The sequence below is a fragment of the Neodiprion pinetum genome, chromosome 5, assembly GCF_021155775.2.
Source record: "Neodiprion pinetum isolate iyNeoPine1 chromosome 5, iyNeoPine1.2, whole genome shotgun sequence".
Taxonomy (NCBI): Eukaryota; Metazoa; Arthropoda; class Insecta; order Hymenoptera; family Diprionidae; genus Neodiprion; species Neodiprion pinetum.
The window spans coordinates 10,903,474-10,928,592 of record NC_060236.1 but is presented as its reverse complement, the minus strand read 5'-3'; the positions used below and the strand labels follow the sequence as shown (position 1 = coordinate 10,928,592).

Genomic DNA, 25,119 nt, shown 5'->3' with positions numbered 1-25,119 from the left:
AAGAGACACAATTTGAGAGAGTGTGTAATCGTGGCTTATTTGTAAGTGTAACTCATTACACTCCTGTATTAAGCCATTTAGACCGGACCCGGCCGATCATCAGAATGATATAAAGAAGTCATATATATTTTTTCGCGAGAAAAATTGGTAGAGATCCGTGGAAGTTGAAGTCACATGGCCTGTTTCTTTACTCTTCAGTGCACGAGATATTACATCCTGGCGAAGGAGAGTTTTGATATTCGTATTGAAGTTAGTTACGTTGTCGTATCGATTCATGCAGAGGAAACACCATTATTTCACGATTTTGGAATTGTCTAAAATTCTGTAAAACATGATAAAACAAAACACACTCATGTTTAAAAATCTTGGTTAACTGTAAAGTTAAAAAAACAATGATTTTTTCCCCAATGTCTTGTTACGATAACTTTACTAAATCCAACCTCGTTTCTGGCAGTAGTAACTATAAATGGTGAACACATTGATCCGTATAACTGAATTCTGCTTCCCGTGTACTTTTTCCCATTGATCGTATTAATTATTAGAAAACTTTTAAATATTAACAATCAACGACATAAATAAAAAGCATAGTGATGTACATTTTTTTGTAATCAGTTGAACCGAAACAAATCAGTCTTTGATCATAATTTAAGATCGAAATTAAGTTGAAGATTCTTTAATATTAATTTTCTTCATACACCCAGTGATTTTTTCACAAGCTGATTTTCAAGAGCATGTATCTCAGCAGCGAATAAAATTTTTCAAATTTTCAAACGTGCCACGAAAGATTCATTCTTCTGGTATCGAATAAAATAAAGCTTTAGAAAATCAGTCAACGCGTTGGCATTTTATTCACGTTTCAAATCGGCCCCCTTTTTTTTTGACCCGCCCTGTCGATAGATATTTACGTGTAATAGATTGCGCTTTGAATTGTTGTTTAACTTTTTATTCTAGTCAAGGGGGATTTCAAATAATACAAATTTCATTGTAGTTTTTCTTGCAGGGTATCAGTTTTCCAATTCATTTGTGCTAACAAGACACCATCGTTCATCTCTAAGGCCTACAAGAGAGGACATTAGTACGCAATGTATAAATCTTTATACTACAAATACTGAATGCACAGGAAACTCTAACGAATAGTGCATTGCACACACCCTTTATAGTAGAATTCACCATATCATAATGTTTAAATCTAAGAATAAAAGCGGTAGGACAAAATTAAGAGGAAGAAGAGGAAGAACCATGTTAGTGATCTTTGACCTGGAAAAATAATCTTGGCTTTATAGTACACATTTCAAACGATTTAGCGAACAAAAGGAAGTTTGAATCTGCCAGAGGCAGCATTTTGGGTTACCTGACACTGTTATCTGGACGCGTTAGAAGATTAAGATTCAGAATGGTAGATTTCGCTCCGCAATTCCGTCAGCCCTTCTTCTTTCTTCCTCTCAATCTTGACTAAAGATTGCTGGCAAGATGCGCGCTTCTTCCATCCAAGTGTATGCGGAATCTTTGAGATAGTATAAGAATTTTTTGCCAGTTCAAAATAGTGAAAAAATTTTGCTCGACCAATTTTATCAGTGATATCCAAACATCTGCAACAATTCGATAATTCCGGCTTCTAGTTCTACATTCGTGACAAAAGAGGTAATATTGAAAATAGGTATAACCAGGAAGAAAAGAATCCAATTCTATTTGCAATCAATTTTAATGCTTAGAATATGTGTACAGTTGCTTTGTCATTGTTTAATAGACGCAACGATATTTTGAGCTTTTTATTCGTAGTAGTAAGCAATGCAACATGTCGCTTATTTCGCAATTGTAACATGAAGACCGGCTCTCGCTTTTTGCATGCAAATGACCCGTGATTAGTGATTTAGATATTTCTATTAGAAAGTAGGAATTAGAATATTTGAAAAATTTATTTATATCCAATGGAAATGTCACATATCGAGGTGATGCTTTATTTCAACAAGACTGCAATAATTTCGGAAATACATTTATATCTCACACTACACCTATCTTCAGAATAATTTGAGAACAAAGAGCTGGCCCCGAAGTTTGGGTAGAGTAACGACGTGAACGTCATCGAGTCTTGAGGAAAGCAAGCCAAGGCTTACAACAGTCTTTCACCCCGAAGAGGATAACCGACTGTCCTCTCCACTTGTATAACATTGCGACGCCGCTCTTTATCGAACCTTTCCTCTCTCGTTCCCAGTGCCAGATTACGGAATATGCCAACAAGGCCTAGGCCTAGGGCAGCCCACCCTTGGAAGCGGTAAATTTTTGGGGATCGTAATATCCTTTATTCCTGACTCAACTGTGATGGCTATTTTATTGACCAGAAAAGCGGGAGAAAAGTAGCACGTGTTTCCCTCTTATACTTTTTTTTTCGCTCATATGCAACTTTTTTCAAGTCAATAAAGTGGTCACAGTTAAATCAGGAACAAAAGCCTATATGTAATATGGGAATAAAACCGTTTGCTTCCTCTGATGATTACTACCTTCGATTCGCTCAGACAGTCAATCCGTCCTCGGCAATAATCTTCGAGTTTATTCCCTTGTTACATAATGTACTACCTTTGGCCTTTTTTTCTAGATCATAAGACATCGGTTATCAAATAATCTCCCAAATGCAATGCCTGGATACTGACTAAAGATTGCTTTGATGTTATTCAACCTCGTTTTTAAGACATCTTATGAAAGTGACTAGTATTGTCGCATTGTTACCTTCATTGATTGCATGAAATAGCGGCAGGTGGTAGCATAAGACGTACGTGTAAAGCTACAACCGTGGCCGAATCGTGGTTACCGCTGATACGAAAACCAAGTCAAAGTAAGTAACTCCATCAACACGTGGTAATGGTACAACATTTTTCTCGCAAGTAAAGTATGGCCTGGATATTATAAGTATAGGCGTTATCATAACATACCCTATTGGAAACTTTATGCCATGAGTCGAGAACGAAAGTTTAGCGCTTCCTCGTACCGAATAAATACGAAGGAAAATAGAAAAAAAGAACATGTCTCGTAAGGAGAAATGCAAAAGTTATATAAATCCGTTGTTTTGAAGAGGGTTATTAGTGCCACCGCCACGGAAGGAATAGCCAATACAGAAAAGAGTAAAAATTAGAAGCGAAAATATAGATGTTGATATTGAAAATAACGATTTTCTCGTAGTAGAAATTGGAAATGAAATCAAAAGATTTTTTTGCTCTTACGATCAAAAAAAATTAACCGAGTCACACTTCAGATATCTCTGAAATTCATAATGATCTGGACAATAGCCATTGTTCACAATACCATTGAAATTTGCAAATTATGCCGATTTGAAATTCTATGTGACGATGTTGTTTGACAAACATTGCACGAGTAAACATCCCGTCAAATAGATATTAAATGATTGAAGTATCGAATATTTACTAACGCACGGTAGCGAACAGAATACAAATTGTGACTTCACTGGTTTCGAGCAACAATATGCTAATAAAACTCCGCGTACATGCCAAAAATGTTTTCGCACGACAACCCGCAGATGATGAATTGAAGCCACAGAATAATCTTGTATACTCGAAGAGCCAAGGAGCCGTGTTGCGTGTCCCATAACGATAACTTCGAGGGCTCTCTAACCCAGCGACAAGTGGAAATCACGCCTGAAAGAATAGGATAAGGTATCCAAGCGTTGTTCGGCCGACGCTGGGTCAGCGCTGGCCCATGTATTGGGTACCAGTACTAGCAAAAAGACCCCGGACCGGCCAAGACTCGATGTACAACCTCTGTTTGCTAGCGCTCATCCCACAGTGGTTCAGGTTTTTACCGCCAGTACTAGCAAGAAGACCAACACTGGCCCAAACTCGGTATATAACCTCTGTGTCGGTATCCGATGCTGAGCTCGCGCTGTTCAATATATTCAGCACCAGTACTTGTAAAACCACCATCACTGGCTGAGTTTCGATAGCGAAATACCGTAATTCAAAGCCGTGCTAATAGAGCTGCCAAATAGAGAGTTAAGAATAGTTCTCTTTTCATGAGTTTCCCGACTTTGACTTCTGTCCACACTTCACAGTGACTACAGTTGTGTAGCCCCTACCCTGTGATTGGATGGATACGTAACCTCTGTTGCATTTCGGGCTGGTTTTCGCTTTTTCATTCTAATTCGGTAGTAATATTAAATTTAAGCGATGTTTGCCACTGCTTGTTCATAATGCCTTATACAATAAATATGCGGACTGTTCTCTAAAATTCGTCAACTGTTGGAAATCTTAATATTTAGGCCACAAGTTCTCAAGCTAAAAAAGAATTCAGATTTAACCTCCCATGACCGCAAATTATTTTTATGTATTCCTGTCATATAATTGATGTGTTAGTAAACGAAAGGTGAAGCGAAATGAATCCATTGAATAATATATCTTGGTTAATAATACTGGTGAAGTGATGGTTAGCGGCACTTGCATAGTCATGGCCAGCAATACTGGCTGGTTAGTGGTAGGATATTGGCCCAGTGCTTATTAAGAATACTCATCTAAATCTAGACGCCAAGCATAGGACCTGCCTTATCATGCCAGCTGATAACCAGCAATAATCCAGCACTGGGACTGAAAGCTGGGCCGCAGTTCAAAACATTACCAGCATTTTTTTTTTTTTTTTAATATACCTTTCCATTCATCGCATTGGTAAAATACCTCAAACACCGTGTATTGAGATGACATGACTTCAGGGTTTAGGGACGAAAAATTGATTAATCTGGCACTGGTTGTTCTGTGAAATTCACTCGAATGTTGAGTTTCGGCTGCAATATCTCCTTTTTGTTTTCAGGGTGTAGATACGAAGGCCGCAGATATCAGGAGGGCGCTATCGTTTCCACTTCAGAACCGTGTCTGCAGTGTCGCTGCGTCGAGGCCTCGCTGAGATGTCGTCTTCGTGTCTGCCCGCGAACCCCAAATCCTACACCGGCCGAGTGCCGCCTCCAGATTTCTCCGGTCCAAGAATGCTGCTCGGAGATCGTCTGCGGTGAATCGAGACGTCAGTATTTCCACGTCCTTTTGTCACACGTCATAATGGACTTATAGGTATCACCGCTTCCCCAGGCAGTCTGCCAGCCCAAAATTGGCAACGGCCATAACCTCTAGAGAATGGAATCTGCAGTCGATTGCTGTTATTAAATTGCGTAGTATTCCGGAAAGTTTGAAATTTACCTAATAAAATGGTAATCGGTACGCATCACATTACGTAGTACATGCGTTGTGTAAGATTTTTGTTCAGTTGCCTCAAGTATAATGTAAATATATGCATATTGATCATACATTAGAGTTGGAAAAATTAGGAATTTTATGAAGAATGCGGAATTGAGGCTGTTATACTACATTTTGTACATTCGCGATCACGCGAGAAACGTTATTTCTCTCTCTAACTACTTTGTATTATCATTTGTCAGCGGGTGTCTTGATCAGTATTGGGGTACGCCTGGTATCTACTCACCTCAAGGCTGTGTTCAATAGCTACGTGCTCAACGAATACATAGCCATCCTGTCGATGATATTGTTTGCCATCCAATTTTTCAAACTTTTCGGTAGTATAACATATTATGGTATCGAAACAACATATCTATAATCTTAAAGCCGCCGAAAAGTTTGGAAATTTATGATACAAGAGTCAATCCTTGTGGCAATCCTGGTAGTGATTGAAAACTGCTCGACTGCTCGAAAAAAGCTTCTATTTTTCCTGAACTGATCATAGTTGCGATATTTCACTTGAAACCCAAAAATTATTTTTCGTATCCATCAAAAGTTTCAAACTTGAGTACGGGCTTGAAGAAATTCAGTTTTCATTTCCGTAATTTTTGGATTACGTCTACTGCAGACGATCTGATTTTTTCAAGATAAATTATTTTATGAAGGTTAACGTTTTACTCTTTCAATTGTGTTTGAATACTGACAAAAATTTTGCACCAAAGTGTGTGGAATCAACAAACTTTGCTTAGATCTTTTGTGCAACAATGGTAAGTCTGTAGCAGAAAATATCTTTGATTTGATTCTTCATGAACTTTAATGGAACTGTTATCATTGTATAAAAATTCCGAAGGAAAATAAGATTTTGGATTCAGACATTAATTCCAACCGTTCTTGCATTCAAATCACTAGTAGTGACATACCCAATCAATGTGTTACAGAATAATTTGAACTGTTTTAAGCCTTTTTCAGATGACAATGAAAATTCTCTAAGACGCATAGATATCGAACCAGATGACGTCACAGAAGAAGATGGTATGATTGTTAATAATATTGTTATACGGCACTTGACATTGCCTACAACTACAGTATGTAGATACACTCAAATTCGATTAATACTTGTTAGGAATTGTTTGGAAATAATGCCTTCATGAAATATCTTTGAGAGTGCTAGGCATTTCAGTCTTCGTTATCAGAAATCAATAATAAAGTATTGCAGCTTTATGACTTAAAAATTTTGGAATTGTTTTTATAGCGTGAGATACTCTCGCTCAAGAAAAAGATAGTTTCCTCACAATTGACGGATGACTTAATGATTTGTGAGCCAAATCATGCTTTCAAAATCACTAAAATAAAATTGTATTATCACGAAATTCTCCGACAACATTCTTGTTCTCCAAAGAAATTTCGGCATGTGAACATTTTCACAACAGTTTCCAAATATCGAACATGCTCATCAATCGTACGTATGATTGCTACTCACAATATGGATTTTCTTTTTCCTGTGAAATTGACATTTTGCATGTTCAGGATGCCTCTTTGAAGGAGTTCGATACGGTGCTGGTTCCGCAATGATGGCAACTAGACGTTGCGAGTATTGCTACTGTATACTAGGCGCACGGCGTTGTGTCAGTCCAAAATGCCTCTTGCCATTACCAGGGTGCACTCCCCTCTATGCCCCACACTCTTGCTGTCCAGTCGCCTATAACTGCACTCACAATCAGGGTAAGACAAGGAGCAGTTTCGACTGGTAACTATACTCAACTGTCGATACTATATGGTTCGTGTTCTAGATGAAGAGACTTCGACAACGATGCAATCGCTGTCTTTGAATGGTGAGTGGTACCATGTGGAGTTCTGGATTAAGCATACTGAGAAAAATTTTAATTTCTGGTTACACTTTACAATTCTATATACCCGAAAATTTAATATGTGTTACTATTCTTTTCGCATATCGTCACTTCTGCTATATTTGATGTTGGTGAAATAATGAAGTGATGCTCAGGCCTTGTCCTGAAAAATGCAATAAACTTACCAAATGGATTGATAATTGCAACTGTCACAAAATTAAAAGTGTACTTCTGAAACATTTTCTTGTAATTGAAACAGTGTTTAAAAGTTATTGTAAAGATACTAATTGGACCATAATTTCCTGGCAACTGTAACGATATGAAATTCTTCTCAGTGAAGTCTGATTAATTAGCGTCCCATGGCTGAGGAAAATGTACCTCAGGAGCCTCGAGGGCTGCATGATCTTGTACTTTTACTGAGGTTATTATACTCTATCAGGTTGTCGCGTGGGAAATCGAGTCTACAACGAAGGCGAGATGGTGAAGGATATTGCATGGAAGGCACCCTGCGACAACTGCTTCTGTGCCATGGGAGCCGTGCGTTGTGTGCCACTGGCTTGCGCTCCGCCGCTCCAGGGCTGTAGCCCAATTGTTAGAGAAGGTCAATGTTGTCCGTCGACCTACAATTGCAGTAAGTACCGTGAGACACACGTACAGACAGGTGGATAGCGTGTGTTGCGAAACGTGACCGGGATGCGACGCGAAGGCGGAATTCGTTGATTCAAACCCTGACTTTTGTAATGCCACAGGTGGAAGTATTGAGGTGAAGGCTACTCAGAACTACGCCTCGTACGCATTTGTCAGCAAAGATTACGCCAATTTTCGAAAGGAAACGCACTTTCATGTGAGTTCTTTCTGCAGCTAAGTCTGTGACTACCTTGGGGATTATACATACCTTGGCAGTCCCAGGAAACTAAAGATCCAAGTACGCAGATGCCGAGATTTTCATTTACTCAGGCAAGCTGGTTAACTGTGCCCGGTTAAACCTCGAGGTGAACTGTCAATACGTGCAAGCATTTCCAGGTTATGTTGACTTAAGGGGAGACTTCGTGAAATATTAAAAATCGTCACTAAAAGTCGAATAAAAATCCTTTTACAAATTATTATATTATAGTAGTATATGCTTTGAAACGAAGCTTCGACCTCCTGTAATGAAAGTGCAAGGAATTTTTTTTGCAGCGATGGGCAGAATATTTTTCAAAAGGTTTCTTGCGCCAACATTTTCATCACAAGAGGTTGAATTTTTTTTACAATGCATATCATACCATAACCTGTAAATTGGTAGTCGAATTTTTTTATATTGTACCTACTTCTTTTAATCGTACAGGAATGAAAAAAACCGTTCTTTGTCGAAAATTTCACTCAAGTTTCACCTTGAATGTAGACCCACCATATTTTGACTACCTCAAATTGTCAATGCAACATAGCATTGAGATGCCCGCAAATTGTGCTAGCTAGGTGTCTGCCCGCCACTGAGTTGGTCAACCTAACCAGCAAACGTAACCTTGGAGTCAATCAATTGAATTGATGAATGAAATCACATGATTCGGCATATGCGCATTTCGGTATTCAGTTTTCTGATACTATCACGGTATAATTTTAATTCACTACATTGAGTAAATGACATTACTAATGCAGGTGAAATGATTATTCTCACCCTTGAGGAAATTTACGTGTCAACCGACACGGAGACTCAGATTCAGCCGTCCTCCGATATCTTGGTTTTTCATGCACTTTACCCGGTATTCCAGTATTGTATCCAATGGAAAAATTACCAACTGCTGTGACAAAAATTCTTGAGGAGTATTCAACACAATTTGATTTTCGCATTTTTTTTTTTGTCCTGCTGGGCTTATATTTTCTTGCCACAGAACTTTAAAAACATTCAAGCAGGTATTGAACGCAAATCTGGTTGAAAAATTATCCAATTGAAGAATTTCGATTCAATTACTTGGAAGCTACAAAAGAATTAGTCAAGTTGAATTTGAAAATAGCAGAGTTGAGAAAGTTAATAACCGCTATGAAGTGATCACATGCGTTCTTCTGCTTCACCAACACTCGAAGCACATCTTTCGTGCAATTTTAATGAAATTTAACTCATCTTGTCCGTAAATGAATTTGTTCGAATCGTTTGAAGTAAAAAATATTGATGTAAACGACGATATCTGCTTGCGTGTCTACTACAAATATACAATAATAATTGCTCGATTAAAAACAGATATCCAATTATTTATCAAAAATTTACTCATGACCACATTAAGTTCGATTAGTTGATGAAATCATTTGATTGAAACAACCAAATTTTGGCTTTAGCGAACAGAAAAATGAGAATAAGTCGGTAAAACACGCTACTCTCTCTGAAGTAGTTAAAAAGCTTTGTTTTAAATATATTTTTTGTCTTTAAAAAATGTAGATTTAGTTACATTAAATCTGATCAATTTCAGCCGCAAATTATACATGGTTGTTATACAAATTGTTCATACACTTATTTCATAATGAGTACGGGCAATGCTTCTTCCTTAACCATGTTAATTATGAGGTATTTAAAAAAAAATACTTTACAATATTTGCACTGAAATAGTACATTATATAACAAGAGAATAATCGACTTTTATTCCTGTATTGCATATAGGACCTTACTTCCGACTCAACTCTGTCCACATTATCGACTCGAAAAGTGAGACTCAATATTATTTACAATATTGTGTGTCGAACTCAGAACAGAGATGATTCATGAAAAAATAAATAGTAAGAAATTTCTACAAGTAGCATACGGATGTAGGTTGTATTTCAAATAAACAGATAAAACCATTTTTTGTATAAATAATCATAATTTTTTCAATCGTGTGTGTAATAATTTTATTACTCTCAATACTATAATATTATTATCAGTTTATAATAATACAAAAAGAAATAGTTCAACGCTAAAAAAAAAGAAAAACAGAAAAACGGGAATCATATGCTACTTTCATTCCGTTTTTCACGTCAAAAAAGTGGACTTTTCAGTTGAGACGGGAGTAAACTAATTTTGCGTACTTGAAAAAAAAATTTCATATCGAGGAAGTAACCATGCCTGGTGTCAGGTCTGCATGGTGAAAAAAATTTTTTCTTAAGTCACTTGAAGTTACTTGAGGTCTCGTGAAGTGATAGAGTCCTTTGAAGTCACGTAAAGAGTTACTTGAAGTTCCTTGACATCACGTGTAGTCACGTGAAATGACGTGAAGCCGCTTGAAATCATGTGAAGTCAATTGAAATCACGCGAAGACACGTAAAGTTATGTAAGCTTACCTGATATCGTGTGGAGTTTTCCGAAATCTTGGTGAATTCGTATATGCGCCCAAATTCAGGAGTCGAACTTATACCCACTCGTCTAACATAATGTATACTAAAGTATCCAACCCGCACGTGCTTCCAGCCTCACTTTTGTTGGTTTCTTCATTTCATTTTCTTGGTCTACTTTCGTTATCTGAAGACATTAGAAAATTTTGTCCAATCTTCTTTCGATAATAGTTTAAAAAGTATTGAAGACTCAAACTCTACTCTTATGTCGAAGTCTGATTTTCTAAATACGAATTACATGCTATGAGCTTCATCTTTTGATTATCAATCTCCGCTAGCTCTTTTTCCGTGGAAATAAGCTCTCGCTTCGTAATCAACGGTGCACCTACTAATTCCATTCCAATAAGTGTGTACATCTCGTGAAGAATTTCCTGATATACATATATGACTATATCTGAATATTTTTCGTACTTAAGAAACACAGATGTATACTTTACACAATAATATCTCGCGATACAATAAACTCAAAACTTCAACTTAGTACAATACATTACATAGATCTACTATACACGTATAACTCAAACGTAGAAATACATAACAGTATTTTTTGGTAATTTCTATATATACTAAACTTAAAATGTTACACTAGCTTCGAGAAAGGATATCATGGATAAGACTCCAAACAACTCATTAAAATTTTTTTTCTGTAAAACTGCATTTGGAAGATGGACTGGATTTTTGAAACTTGGAATTATAGAGAGTGGAAAATTTTTATTCAGTTCAATTTTTGAAATTCTTGATTACTAAATTACAGTTTCTTTTCATCACGGATGACTTTATTAGACTTTATTATATTCTGGATATGTCCATATCAGGTCATATCAAGCCATAACAGAAAATTATGTATAAATATATACGACCGTATCTGGCCAGATATGGCCATATCCATTTCCATATAATTTTTGAAAAAACCGGATATAATCGTATGTGTACATGCATGATGCTAGATATGACCAAATATGGTCGTATGTGTACATGTATGATGTCGGATACGACTGGATATGGGCCTATATGTACATGTATGCTACTAGATACGACCGGATATGATCGTGTGTGTACATGTTTGATGTCAGATACGACTGGATATGTGCGTATGTGTATATGTATGCTACTAGATATGCCCGGATACGATCATATCTCTACATGTATGACACCAGATACGACCACACATGGTCGTATGTGTACATATATGACGCCGGATACGACTGAATATGGTTGTATGTATACATGTATGCAACTAGATGCGACCAGATATGATTCTGTGTGTACATGTATGCTACTATATATGGCCGAATATGATGGCATGTGTACATGTATGATGCTAGACACGACCTTATATGGTCGTATGTGATTCCAAATACGCTCACACCTGATTCGAATACGATCGTGCGTAATTAAGATACGAACGTATCTGGTTCATATACGATGGTATCTGATTAATTTTTCCCAGGCATTTTCACCGTTGCTTGTATATTGAAGCGCAAATCGTCTGTAATTTTCTGATCTCTGTTCGATGGGTACCGAACAATGCAAACGCTAAACAAATCAAGAGACACGAAAGTGTCTCGCGCCAAGTATATTGTAAGAAAAAATTTACGCGTGAGACGCAGTCTTTTCACCGTGACAATAAACCTTTGACCTAAACGGCGAAAATATTGTCACATACCTGTATTTCTCTCCTTTTACGATCAGCCGCGACATTTGACAATTTTATTGAGAATATCGTTTTGAAGAGCTTTCATTTAAGCTCTATATCAATGCAATCGGTAAACGAAGAGCCGAACTATACCAGTTCTAATATTTCCGGCCGGGCTGTCAGCAGTTAGTCTCAGAGCAAATCAAAATCAATCTAAAAATGCAAGAGACCAATCGCATGCGCCCGAAAACAGCGACCGGCTGCAACCACCACTCGTCATTCAAAATTATCGATAATCCAATGCTAGACACACAGACGCATCGTCTATGTTGTTCACACGCGATCCAAATTTTTCTTTGTATAAATAGTGTTTGTGCGAAATTATGACCGACATTTATTTGCAAAAAGAAACCTCTATTAACTTGCCGAAAGTTGATGTAAGTATGGTGATGGAGGTTTTCGGTAAACCGAGAATTTCGCCTGCAGGTAAGTCATGTTTTATATCATTGATATATGCTAGTACATCATGTTGGTGTAAATGTATGAGAATTGGTCTATAAATCGTGGCTTCTCTTTCATATAATATGTATAATTCATCAGGATTTTCTAAATTTATTCTAAGTCAAGTTTTCGAAAGTGCATTTAACTCAAGTATGAACATCAATCGCAGTGTGCTTTATTTATTGTGTTTTGTGTATTTTTCTATATATACAAGAGAGTCTACGGAAATTATTTATTTATAATATCAATCAGCATCTATATTTTTCACGGACATAACCCGATAGATATAACTTCTGTTTACTTAGATTTGCTGGGAAAAGTTATGGGGATGCAGCGATTAGGTACATCGAGATCCAGATGAGATCATCGCTTGAGCTCAGCCTGCACTGCGAAAGCTACAATCAGTCCAAAGCACAAAGTGCGTAGCAAATTGCATATCATAACATCGTTGGCGGACAAAGGGCAAGAGTCAATAAAAACTGTAGATTGTCGCAAGTGTGCGGTGACAACTGGTATGTACTAAGCACTTTGGCATAAAATATGTTGCATTAGCATGTTTAGTATCTTGTTTGACAGGCGGATGCAAGCATGCTATTGCCTCGCTCATTAGGGTTCATCGAAAAAGCGTAGATCTGGTACCAACAAAAGTCAACTGATACTGGCAAAACGCGAAAGACAAGGGTTGGAATATACAGAAAACTGGGCTTTCATTGACCAACGCAATTTCTAAACAATCCGTCAACTGCGTGAATGAACGAAATGCACGGAAAGAATATCTGAACCAATGCTGAAATGTTTGTAAATGTAAGAAATAAATCAGTAAACATCATTTACATCGATTTTTTCATCTTCAATAATATTGCGACGTAAAAATGCACCGAGTATTGCTTTGCGTTCTCGAACAATGATGCCTTCACTTTTAGGGTTATGAAATCTAAGCTGTTGAAATAATCGGGATAATGAATAAGAAAGCATTTGAACGTGCTCTAAAACGTACGGGTGAAAAACTTATGATGAATATTTTATACGAAACAAGTGTTGCCTGTCGGGCAATCATCAGAAAAATGATTCTACTAATGAGTCCAACAACAACATCAACAACATAACTGTCTAGTCACAGTGCTAAAAAAAGTTTTGGACACTGATTCAATTTTTATGACATGGAGAATGAAAAAGATGTTCGGGTGTTTCATAGTCATAAGTTCATAACGAAATAAAAATCTACAAAATAGTCATAATTCGACTAGTTCGAATCGGTTTCATAAACTGCGGAACACTCGATGAGGTTGACGCAGAGCTAGTAGTTTTGCGAAGCCTAAATTTATGCTCATGCAATCGGGTGAACTTGGTTTGACAATCTTTAACGCATTCAAGCCAACAATTCCCTGCATTTCGAAGTTATCAGTGTCTACAAAAAGTAGTAATATTCCCAAAAAAAGCACTTCTGGTGTAAAAACCTTTCAACAAATAAATACATTAAATGTGTTTATTACCCAAAAAATACCTTCTTTGATGAAAAGTGTGTGCATTCAATCGCGTTATGCAGAAAACTCATTTCACGTGAACACTATACACAAGTAAATATCGTCATCCTTTATCAAAAAAGCTTCAAATCACATACTATTACCAAGTACATGTCTGTTAATTTACAATCAAAGCATGATTGAACCTGATATAACCTTCCATGCAACATATACCTAAGCAATGTACACTCTCTGTGCTTTACACGCCTAACTATAAGTATGCTACCGAACATTGCTGCCACTGCATGATTGCAAGCGAAAGGTTGGCAACTGGTAATGGAATTGAAAATCCAGAAACACAATTGAATTATCACGCATAAGTATAAGAGAGCAAGCGATTGCGCCGAATCACACGTGTTTAGACATCGGATACGCATATACGTAACTGTGATTCTCTTGTAACGAGGAGTGGTGAAGACCATCACCAGATTCACACACGTGCAATTCCTGAGCTCTCCAGGAAATCGTGGGAAAACGCTCCTGCATCGAATATTTTGGAATCCTATTTCCCTACCCGCCTTTGCATTCTCTTACAATTAGGCAGGATACTGTACTTAAGATTAAAACATTATCATGAATTATACGCATAGAAGTAACTATTTAACCCTTTTCATAGATAATTTTTGTTATAGCAATTCGGAGCTCTCAGCTACTTTGACTGTGAGATTGACAAATCAGTCAAGGAATCATATTACTTCTAGCTTGTCAGTCTTGATTTTTTATGTTGCAGTATCATTCAAAGTAAAAAGGTACGATTATTTTCAAATTTTTCGCCATCCTCGAATGGAAATGTTTTTTCAATTTTTACAGTCTCTGGGTTCAAGCTTGTAAGGGGCCGTCCATTAATCACGTGATCTTTTTTTAAGCATTTTTCAACCCTCCCTCCCCCTTGGTGATACGTGGTGAGGTTGAAGACTACCCCCCACCCAACATCACGTGTATTTTTAGTATCTAAAAAAAATTTTTAATTTTTCAGAATATCTTAGAATATTATCCTAAGTACAGATATAAAATATGATCTTATCTTATTCTGATATTACGGACCATGATAAGAATGTCTAGATTGAAAGGTTAATAATGAAAAAATAAATACACGTAATATCTTATTACACCCCCCCCCCCCCCCCCCCCCCCCCTCCCTTTCAAGCCTCACGTGATTAATGGACGGCCCCTAATCTTTACATCGTACCGTAGAAACACATTGATAATGACAAAAGTCAATAAATCCTAAAGAGATAGTTATTTCTTTGTTCGCAACTTGCACTTTGCAGTTGGTTGGAAATGATAATATAATTCTCTATTTGGAGAATACGCATTCTATAAATGAAAACTGGCAAAAAACTGTATTCAACTCTACAACTTACAATCACTCCGAAAAATTTTTTTGCACTTACATATTGTGTTCTTTCAACTCCATTGAGGTGCCGTATTCAGCTGGCATAACACCATGAAAATTTTGGGTTCCCAGGACAGACATCGCCTTCTCAAATCGTTCGAACAATGATTTCCTTGCGCCGATATATGTAGTTACATCAATGCCCATATCTCCGGTTCATTCAGAATCACCACTTCGACGAGGTCTTAAAATTCGGATATTCAGTTTCAGAATATTTAATTCTGATTTGGAAAAATCAAAGGTGTGAAAAAAGTGCGTTATCAATTATTGAAAAAAAAAATAAAAATTTCCCCGCACAGTAATATTCATTAATGCCTTACCCTTTCGTCTAACTTGTTTTCCTCCCGAAATAAAACGCGAGCTCGATTCTATACGAATTATGTGACAATGACTGGCGATGCAGCCGACGTGAGAGATTGGAAGTCATTGTCGTATAATTCGTATAGAATCGACTCGTATTTTGTTTCGGGCCGCAAACAAGGTAGCCGGAAGCCCAACATTGCAGCATTGTTGAACATCACCGTACATCGGAATGATCGTGCTAAGGGAAAACTATTGCCATGTGAGTCCGTTCCTATGATGCGCCGTAAAGATTGCAACCTAGTAATTAGTGACTATATGAAGATCAAAAAAAAAAAAAAGGAGAAAAATACAATGTTAGATTTTGTAGTTAATGATGAGCAATATGCACTTGAAAATGCTCATCAGCGAAATGATATCCGCGTTTCTAGGCGTAATTGGTTGATTAAACAATTCCCGTGTTTTAATGAAACAAAAATAACGAACAGTTTTATCATACGTCGGCAACATTAAGAACAATTAACATAAGTCGAGTGATAAGAAATAAAGATAGAAGAATAATAAAGTAATAGACAGAAAAGAATAAGAAAAGGAAAGTGATAACCTTATTTCTGCAAAAATCACCTAATCTATTAGTACCTATAAAATACTAATTATGTGATGGTATAGAAAATTTATTGATTGACTTGATTATGAAAATTGAGGTTCAACTAAGATGAAGAAATATATCTGACAATGATATTTGAGAGAAAATACGAAAAGCGCGAGTATTCGAAGAATAAGTATTTGGTCAGACATACGAGCGACTCAGCTGGTGAAACTTTAATAGACTTTTTTCCTGGTTTGTTTCGCCGGAGCGAGTTAACGCGTGGGAATAAGAATTTTTCAAGTTCCGTGCGCTTCTTTATATTCACACAACGGCTTCCCCTTCTTTATTGGTAAGCTATTTTTTGATTGCAAATTTTTACAGTTCTTTGTGCTGTTCTTGTTATGTCTAATGGCTCAAATTCCTTTGTATTGGCGATTTTCCAATACGTTCCTGCTGCATTTTCCTTATTCTAGTTAACCTACATAATCGAGTTTGCTTCACCTACTGACACCCAGGAAGTTTCTAAGCATATTCCCCATGTCGGTTTATCACTGCATCGTTGTTGATGGACCGATATTCATTTATTCAATGCGTCTACGTGTCATTTAGCCAAATCTTTTACACTAGAACCGTGATAATACTTCTCAAGTTTGGCGTGAAGATGCACCTTATAATTAGCATGATCTGTTCAAATCCCTAGTTTGTCGGGAATTGTGATCACCGGCGCTATGCCCATTTCGACGCGCTATTAGATACATTAATTTCCACTCAGCCTTGCACCATTTGGCGTTAAACGTGAGTAATTAACTTATGGTTTAATGGAATAATTAATATTCGTCAGGAAAGGTCATTATAAATTCTTTATTGCAAATTTTTCGAAATTTCGGATAGGCCTAGCCAGCCATCATCAGGGTAGAATGACTATCCTAAGCGCTTAAGATGTTTGTTGTACGGCAATCGATGAGGAAGTCAAGTGACAATCAATGACCTTCCCCCGCGAACTTCTTCCTCAAAGTATCCGAATACTACATTTATATTAATATTGATAGTTCTCGAGTATTTCTAGAATCTCAAGCACAATCGTGACACTTTGAGACAGCATGATTTCGCAGAAAAACCTAAATAAGATAAGTGTAGCAGTTATTGACAAGATTAGACCCAATTATTGACCTTTTTATTTTACATGATTATAAATTGTCGGCATAAATTGTGAATTTCTCGATGATTAAAACAAATCGCTAGAAGATTTGACGCTACAAATTTATTCTTTGGTAATTCTAGAACTAAGGATCACACAGATACAACCAAAAAAGTTCAATAATTACGACGGGATTAATGACTGGTACATACCTTATGTACAGAAAATAAAACTCGAACTAACAGTTGAATGAATTACCGCGAAAGAAAATCTTGTGTACAGATAACTCCTCGATATTTTATGTCGCGTGCATAATTATAACGACGAATGTCTGTTAAATTTGACGGAGAGTACCACGTGGTGAATTGCAGGAAGATCCGAGAGATCGTGAAAAAGATGAGACAGGCAGAAACAAGTTGAAATAGGTACGCGAGAGAGATTATAAACGGGGGTATTTCAGCCTGTCGATAATCAGATGAGTCCTATACTGTCAAACGCAATTGTGGAGGGCCGAGGTCACAGGATAATCGAGGGGGACTCTTACACAACTGATCCCAAGGACGTGGAGGCCGAGGATTCTACGTCGTCTGCCTACACGAACGGCGAAGCCTCCACGACGTCAACCTTCGAGACGGACAGCATGGGGAACGAGATATTTCCTGACACGACTGGGGAGCCGGTAATACCCACGACGTTGCAGATGTCGAACACTTTTTCGAGTCCTTTTTCCGGTGAGGCAAGTGTGACCACTTCCGACTAATGATGTGTCGGACGAACAACCGAACAGAAAAATCAATCTAAAGTAGTATTCACAGAATCAAGGTTCGTGAAGGAAAATTGGAAAGTTCGTTAGGTCGAATTGCGTTAATAAAAATTCTTCCTCGATATATGAGAATAAGTATAGAAAATGGCAAAAGTGGTAAAATTCAATTGGGGAAAGTTCAAGGTCGATAGTTTCAAAAAGGTAATACGTGCTTTCAATTACCAAAATCGTAATATTCATCTGATTTTGATACATCGTGACTCATTTCGTGTCTCAACAGATTTTTTCATACCAAACCTGAAATGAATTTTTAATAACGAACCACTATATTTTTTGATACAGCATAATTTTCTAATATATGAGAATGAGTAGCTAAGAATGGAGTTTGACTTCAGGAAATAACAGAAGCAACAAGTGGTTGACATTCGATTTATGAAAAGACAGAAAAAACTACTACACAGTAACGCAACTCGAACAGAATTGAACAATTAAACAAACTTACCTGAATCCGAATAGATGATAATTATAGTGATGTGAGCTAATTGACTAAAGTTAAAAATTTTTGACTTTTGTTTTACAATTTTTCTTAGTCACACTTTTGCTTAGACTGAATACTGGGTTGTTTAGAACCAGCGCGTAATTTTTTCTATGTCGAGACAGGGTCCGAGCGTTAGCTTATGCAAAATAACGCGGACCAATTATCCCCATCTTTATGTAGGCGATCGCCAGCTCCGAGGTCTCAACCTTATCAAAAGAGTCAACCACCGTGCCGGAGACATCGACGCACGAGCTCAAGGTTCCAGTCAGCACCGTATCAACGCCGGAAGAAACCACTTCAGCCGAAAGTTGGAGCACCACCGAGGAGATGAGCACATCTGCGGAAGCAGAGGGTGATCCCTCGGAGCAGGGGGTTGACGAAGAGCTGGACTCGACGGAAGCGATGATTCGAAGTACTGCAATGGCATCCAATTCGTCGGGACCGACGGAGGAGCCGATCCTTGGAACGCGGGAGCGCCACAGGGAAGCCGAAACGATGAAGGAGAAGGTGATTACCTCGACGCAGGAAGAATCGGTCACAACTTCTCCCACGACGATCCTGATGCCCGACGATATTTTCATGATGAACGTCACGCTGAAAAGCAACGTTTCCGTCGGCCAAGCTGAGGTGGTGACCATCACTCCGGTCCGATCAATAGCTCCTGACGTTCAAGCCATTTTGAATATAACTCAGAGGGAGAAGGTAGATGACTACGATTATTACAACGAACCAACGCTGCCTCCGTCCCTTCCGAACGTCAGGTGAATCAATGGAGAACGTCAATTGTCTGGATGGTCCCAACGTTTTGTTTAATTAAATTTTTGACTCTCCCGCGAACCGTCGCGAACATTTAACGACAAGTCATTCTTTTATTCAGGATAATTCCCTTCGTGGCCGCTGATGCTCTGGTGAAAAACGAAAAGGACACGACCTCCGGTGTCACCGCGTATCCGTCAGGATCGGCTGGTGCGATACGTGAACCTCAACGCACCACCGAAAGCTCCAATTTTTACGACATTGTGACCAGAGAAAACAGGTTCAGTCCACCTATTGAAACAGAAGGTATACTATTTTTTTTTGTTTACGAAATATTTGGTTTTCTTACTGCTTTGCGGAACATTTATAGGTATCAAAAGATTCTGTAAAAAATCATGCGAACGGTATGAAGAAGGGTAAAAAAAATACGCTCATTGGGGAATTTTCTCAATAACTGTTGTTTTAAAGTTTTCTTTTCAAGTAAAGAGCTCGATTTCTCGAAGCTGCTTACTTGCCCGAGGGAGTTTACCTCAAAAAATATTTCTTTCGAGGGTTTATGTATCATAATGTAATATTTTAGTGACCTCATTTCCTTAGGCAAAGGAGGTTGTTGGTATTCCTAAGCAAAATTGACGAAAAGTTGAGATTTGTATGACTTTGTACTGTACTAATTAATCATAGCTGAATCCAAATTGTGGTTTGTAGTGGCTATTGAACAAGGAATTGAGTCGGCGCGTGACCAAAATTAATATTTATTAGTAAGAACGTGACAAATTTTAATTACTGGTAACAATAATACATGGTAGTAAATGATAATAAATAATGTTTTTATTGAAGCTTGAGATGACTGGCTGGGCACGACTGAAACTTCGTTTCTAACGAAAGTTAACTTTTATTTTTCCTTCTTATAACCAGGGAGGACTAAGTCATACGAATGTCAAAGTTTGCTCATTTCAACTTTGAATTTAGAGTACCTAGCTGCGTAGGTTGAAGAAACTAATCCATTACAACACTGTATCTCGTATTAAAAATTGTTTAAAGGGGCGGAAAGAATTGCTGCAGTCACAATAACAATCATCAAATAGTAATTATTTTTACTATTTCAATCATTACATATTACTATATCATAATTTTCGACCCTGCGTATTGTGAGTATAATTACGTGCATTGTATTGACGACTTACTATTATAGAAATGAGGTATAGCAGCGTTTACCATCTTATTTTGTTAAAATCGCTGTAGCAAATAGTTGGTGAAACTCGACTACACATTTCATGCAGAATAGTAAAACCGAGTTTCCAACTGTAATACATAAAAGTAGTGGTTTCATCAGTCACTTTGACACTTTGAATCGTTACATGAATTGAATTTAAAATAAGTAGTACTATACACTACCAGTTTGAGTATGGACCTCAAATCGAAGAAAATAAAATTACACAAATATTAACGTGGTAAGATAGCGTAGTGGACAAAGTATGCAAATAATAATGCGTACGTCACGGCTTTGAATTCCTTTCGTGATACGATGTTTTTCAATGAATTGAAATGCGTTTTCTTCGATTAGTGATCAATTTTAAGCTTTAATAAAGTATCGCGTAGAGCAAACATCCGTCGATACATTTGAATTACCAAATACAGACCGAAGAATAAAGTTTTGACCGCAGTTTATTTTATCCCCTTCAGAAATCGCGTGACGAATCAACACCGTATATGTTCTACTAGCTTACGCGTTACTTCTTCTATTAGTAGCGTATGGTAAAATTCACTGCACCAGCGTAGTAATTGCAACTATACGTTGAGTAGCAGTTGTTATTACGAAACAAAGTGACATTTACAACAAAGCGATTACTATTGTTCATCGGTAAATTTTACTACACACCTAAATGCTCACACATTCAATTAGAGATAGTTGTAGAAGTCACAACAATGGTACTCCTCGCAAATTGTTTTTTCGATGACGTAGTACCTGAAAGAAAATCAAACTTTTAATAAGAAACCATAATGTCTTTTGGGAATTAGCTAAAAAAAATTATGCTCACCTGGCTGAATTTCCCTTTAGAAACTTTCGCGGACTGATTTAAATTAAAACAGTATTATTTCGATTACGTTCATTACTTTTTTTTTTTTTTTTTGTTAATTTCAAGTAGTAATTGACACAATGTGTCAGTTCTTTTATCCGTAATAAAACAACGCCTAATGAAAAAAGTCCGCAGAAAATGTAAGAAGCTCATGTGGAAGAACGAAAGTAAGGATGTTTTTTACATAGAAATTGTAGTACGGTCCGTTGAGATTTTTTTCGTTTTTTTACGAAAGTATTGAGAGGTCTGAAAAGAATTATTTAAGAATATTTTGTGGCCGTATAGTTGACTGGACTTTTGTTACCAGCAAATCAGCTTAATATATTCGGGTCAATGAAAGAGAAACAAAGCATTCGTTTTCAAGTTCAAAGCGGCATACATATTGTTGGCGTACAAGAATTTCTCCATAAAGTGCTGAAAATAGTTCAGAATCCCTATAGAATACCAAGAACGAAAGAAAATTGAATCCTCCCAAAGCATAAGGTTATTTTTAAAATTAGTCATAGACGTCGTGAATTAGTCAAAAGCAAAGTAGCCGAGATGAACCTCACTGATATTCGTCATTCTGTGATGTTATAATACATAAAAACAAATCGCCACTTATTTATTTTTAAAGTGCTAATTTGGCCGTTGAAAGGGTGAAAACCAGCTTCAAAGTATATTCCCTGAAAAATAGGCAATGCAGTACCATTAATAGTAAGAATACGACGCGTATTATCGTCCGTTGATAGTGAATATTATCAAATTGCCTTTATCGAAAAATTTGACATCATTATCGAGAAATCATAAAAAAAACTATTTTCGGAAGCAAACCGTAACACGTTGCCACACAACGTCTTATATGTAAAACACCTTTTTTGAATTGGGTATTCAAGATTTACATTCAATTTTTGAGATCTCGCTGTCATTTTTTTTTTTTTTTTTTTGCCTAACTGGTCTTCCAAGATCAGTGTTGATGTTTCAAGAGGGCTTATGATGATTCCGCGAATAAAGTGAGCGCTATAAATAAACCAAGTATCGAAAATGCCTATTTTTACAGAATAAATGTAATTGTGGGAAGGTTGTGGAGACTAGAAAAATTAATCTTGTTGATCATGGATTTTTGAGGTTCCTCAAAACGAATCCGGTGTCAAAATTTCAAAATTTAAAACAGCTGATCCGATATAGCGGACTAAAAATATAAAAGTTGGAATATGTTGGATTGAAATTTGTTACTCCGAGGTTTTCGGGGTCTTTGAAAACTAGTCTAACATCAGAATTGTGAAACTCAAAATGGCCGAACCGATCGTACTTGGTGATCTAAAAACCCCCAAGTGTACATTTTCGAGCCATTCCCATCACTTTTACATTTTCAGTCCGACATATTAGATCCACCATTTTGAACTTTTCAAATTTCTCAGATCTGACCATATTTTTTAAATCAGTGACCTCAAGAACCCTTATATACCCAGTTTCAATGAAATCGTAAGGAAAAATGTATGCTTCCAAGGGTTAAAGGTGGTTCTTACCTTTCAAGCAGCCGAATCAGAACGTAAAAATAATGTTTCACTAATGTTTTTTCATGCACTACAACGTCACAGAATAAAGAAAATCGCTGAAGCACACCTTGGGTACTTTCCTTATCAAATAAATTATCGAATGCTATTTGATTCACCTGACGACTCGGCGTCGCGATACTGACAATAAGACGGCATCCCCAGTATCAGCGTATACCTATATTAAACGTTTATACGTAGGTATAAATTGGGTAGAGGGAGATAGGGTTACGGGATCAAGCCGAAACGATAGCTCCAACTTGATGGGGTAATCCAATGCCAGGTCTAACGTTAAGCATTTCACAGGCGGATTCGTCCCCAAAGATCCACCCTATTTCGAAGCATCCTATCACTCGACCGATCTGAGCTTGGAAATTGGCACCGGTGTAACCGTAGTTCCCGCAGACATCACAAATCCGAATAGAAAGGAGGACGGTAAGAAAGCGCCCGATACTTGATCAGCCTACCTACTTCTCTTCGATCGCTCACAAGCGATCCTCTGTTATATTCTCTCCGTGCAATTTCTACCTTTATGTACGTAACTAATTCCTCACCCTTCCAATCTGTCTGAAGGCCCGTCAATGTCCAGCTGCCACTTTGATACGAGACAGTATCGCCACGGAGAATTCATTCCTGACAGCGGTTTGTGCGTGATATGCATATGCTACTACGGTGAGGTCGTGTGCTCTGACGAAAAATGTCCACCATTGAAAATTGGATGCAGGCGAGTCAATAGTGACCTTGGATGCTGTGGCGAAATCATTTGCAGTGAGTCGATCCAAATTCTCTAATCGCTATGTGCTGTTCTCTTTCTCCGGGAATTATTTAAGCAAATTGGAGTTAAACGCATCTTAAATGGAATGTTGTTGCAAAAATCCCTTTTACCGGGCCGTTCTTCTAAGAGAATATTGGGTGGAAAATTAAAAAATTGAAACCGTGTTTTTTTCACTCTTGTATGTCGTTACTGCGGTATGTCCTTACATTCCTTTGACCGGGAATTTTTCTCAGGAATTTTCACTTGCTATATCTATCTGGTTCTTATGTCCCTTGATCCCTTTGAATGGAGACTTTTATGAAACTTTGATTCTACGACGTTGTTTGAGGCTTGGTTCTGTGGAAAATACAATTATCATCGGTTATTTTTCGTGCGACTACAGTTCGAAAGAAAACAGTTGAAAGAATTCTGTCTCGTAGTCTTCTTTTAAGTACACTGGTCTGCAAACAATAAAATATTTTTTTTTCTCCTTTTTATTATTATGAGTAATTATAATAGATTTGATGCTCTTGTATCGAAATATAGTAATAAAAAACATGTACCACGTATACTTTTCATGCAATATTTTTTTTCTTCTACAAACTCTATTTGCGCTTACAAATTATAATCAAACACTAATGATAGCAACAATATTCATCAAAAAAGTTATAAAGTTGAAAATTTTAATCGTTAAAATCGTCAGAAAATTCACCACAAAAAATTTCGATGTTTCTAATATATGTATTTTTTTTTGCTCTGTACGCTCTAAATCCAAGTGTTAAAAAAGTGACTACACGTTGATATTTAACATAGGAATTTAAAATACTTCGAGGTTAGGAAGTGAGATGGGAATTATATTAAATAAAATACTTGGATTTGCTATATAGTTGAGAATAAACATAAAGTTTCACCACAGATATCGATCCTGTGTAAAACTTACCAAAATAACCAGCATGAAACAAAAACAACCGCTAGACAAGTTTTCAACATATTGCGTGCGAACGAAGTCACAACGAGAACTGTGCAGACGCATTGTTCTGAAACCAACGTCAGGCGATATCTTTCTTTCTCTTTCCATCAGCTTAAGCTGGTTATGTATGTAGAGATACTATTTAAACAACAACAAAACACGACAAATTCTAAATTTTGAACAATAAAAAAAAATATCGTGCAATGTATACGTGACAGCAAAAAATAGAAA

At 37.1% G+C, this 25,119-nt stretch overlaps 1 protein-coding gene across 1 annotated transcript in view; it reads left to right on the top strand.

The window, feature by feature from the left end:
• LOC124219345 (uncharacterized) overlaps positions 1–25,119 on the top strand; it is an 82,935-nt gene that overhangs the window by 54,121 nt on the left and 3,695 nt on the right. Inside the window, exons 2-13 of the mRNA XM_069136390.1 lie at positions 4,810–5,016; positions 6,195–6,257; positions 6,625–6,684; positions 6,753–6,947; positions 7,016–7,057; positions 7,512–7,703; positions 7,822–7,916; positions 17,955–18,173; positions 18,976–19,556; positions 19,673–19,857; positions 23,471–23,599; positions 23,738–23,932. Of these exons, the coding sequence (XP_068992491.1) occupies positions 4,810–5,016; positions 6,195–6,257; positions 6,625–6,684; positions 6,753–6,947; positions 7,016–7,057; positions 7,512–7,703; positions 7,822–7,916; positions 17,955–18,173; positions 18,976–19,556; positions 19,673–19,857; positions 23,471–23,599; positions 23,738–23,932 (2,163 nt within the window). The remainder of the gene's footprint in view (positions 1–4,809; positions 5,017–6,194; positions 6,258–6,624; positions 6,685–6,752; positions 6,948–7,015; positions 7,058–7,511; positions 7,704–7,821; positions 7,917–17,954; positions 18,174–18,975; positions 19,557–19,672; positions 19,858–23,470; positions 23,600–23,737; positions 23,933–25,119) is intronic.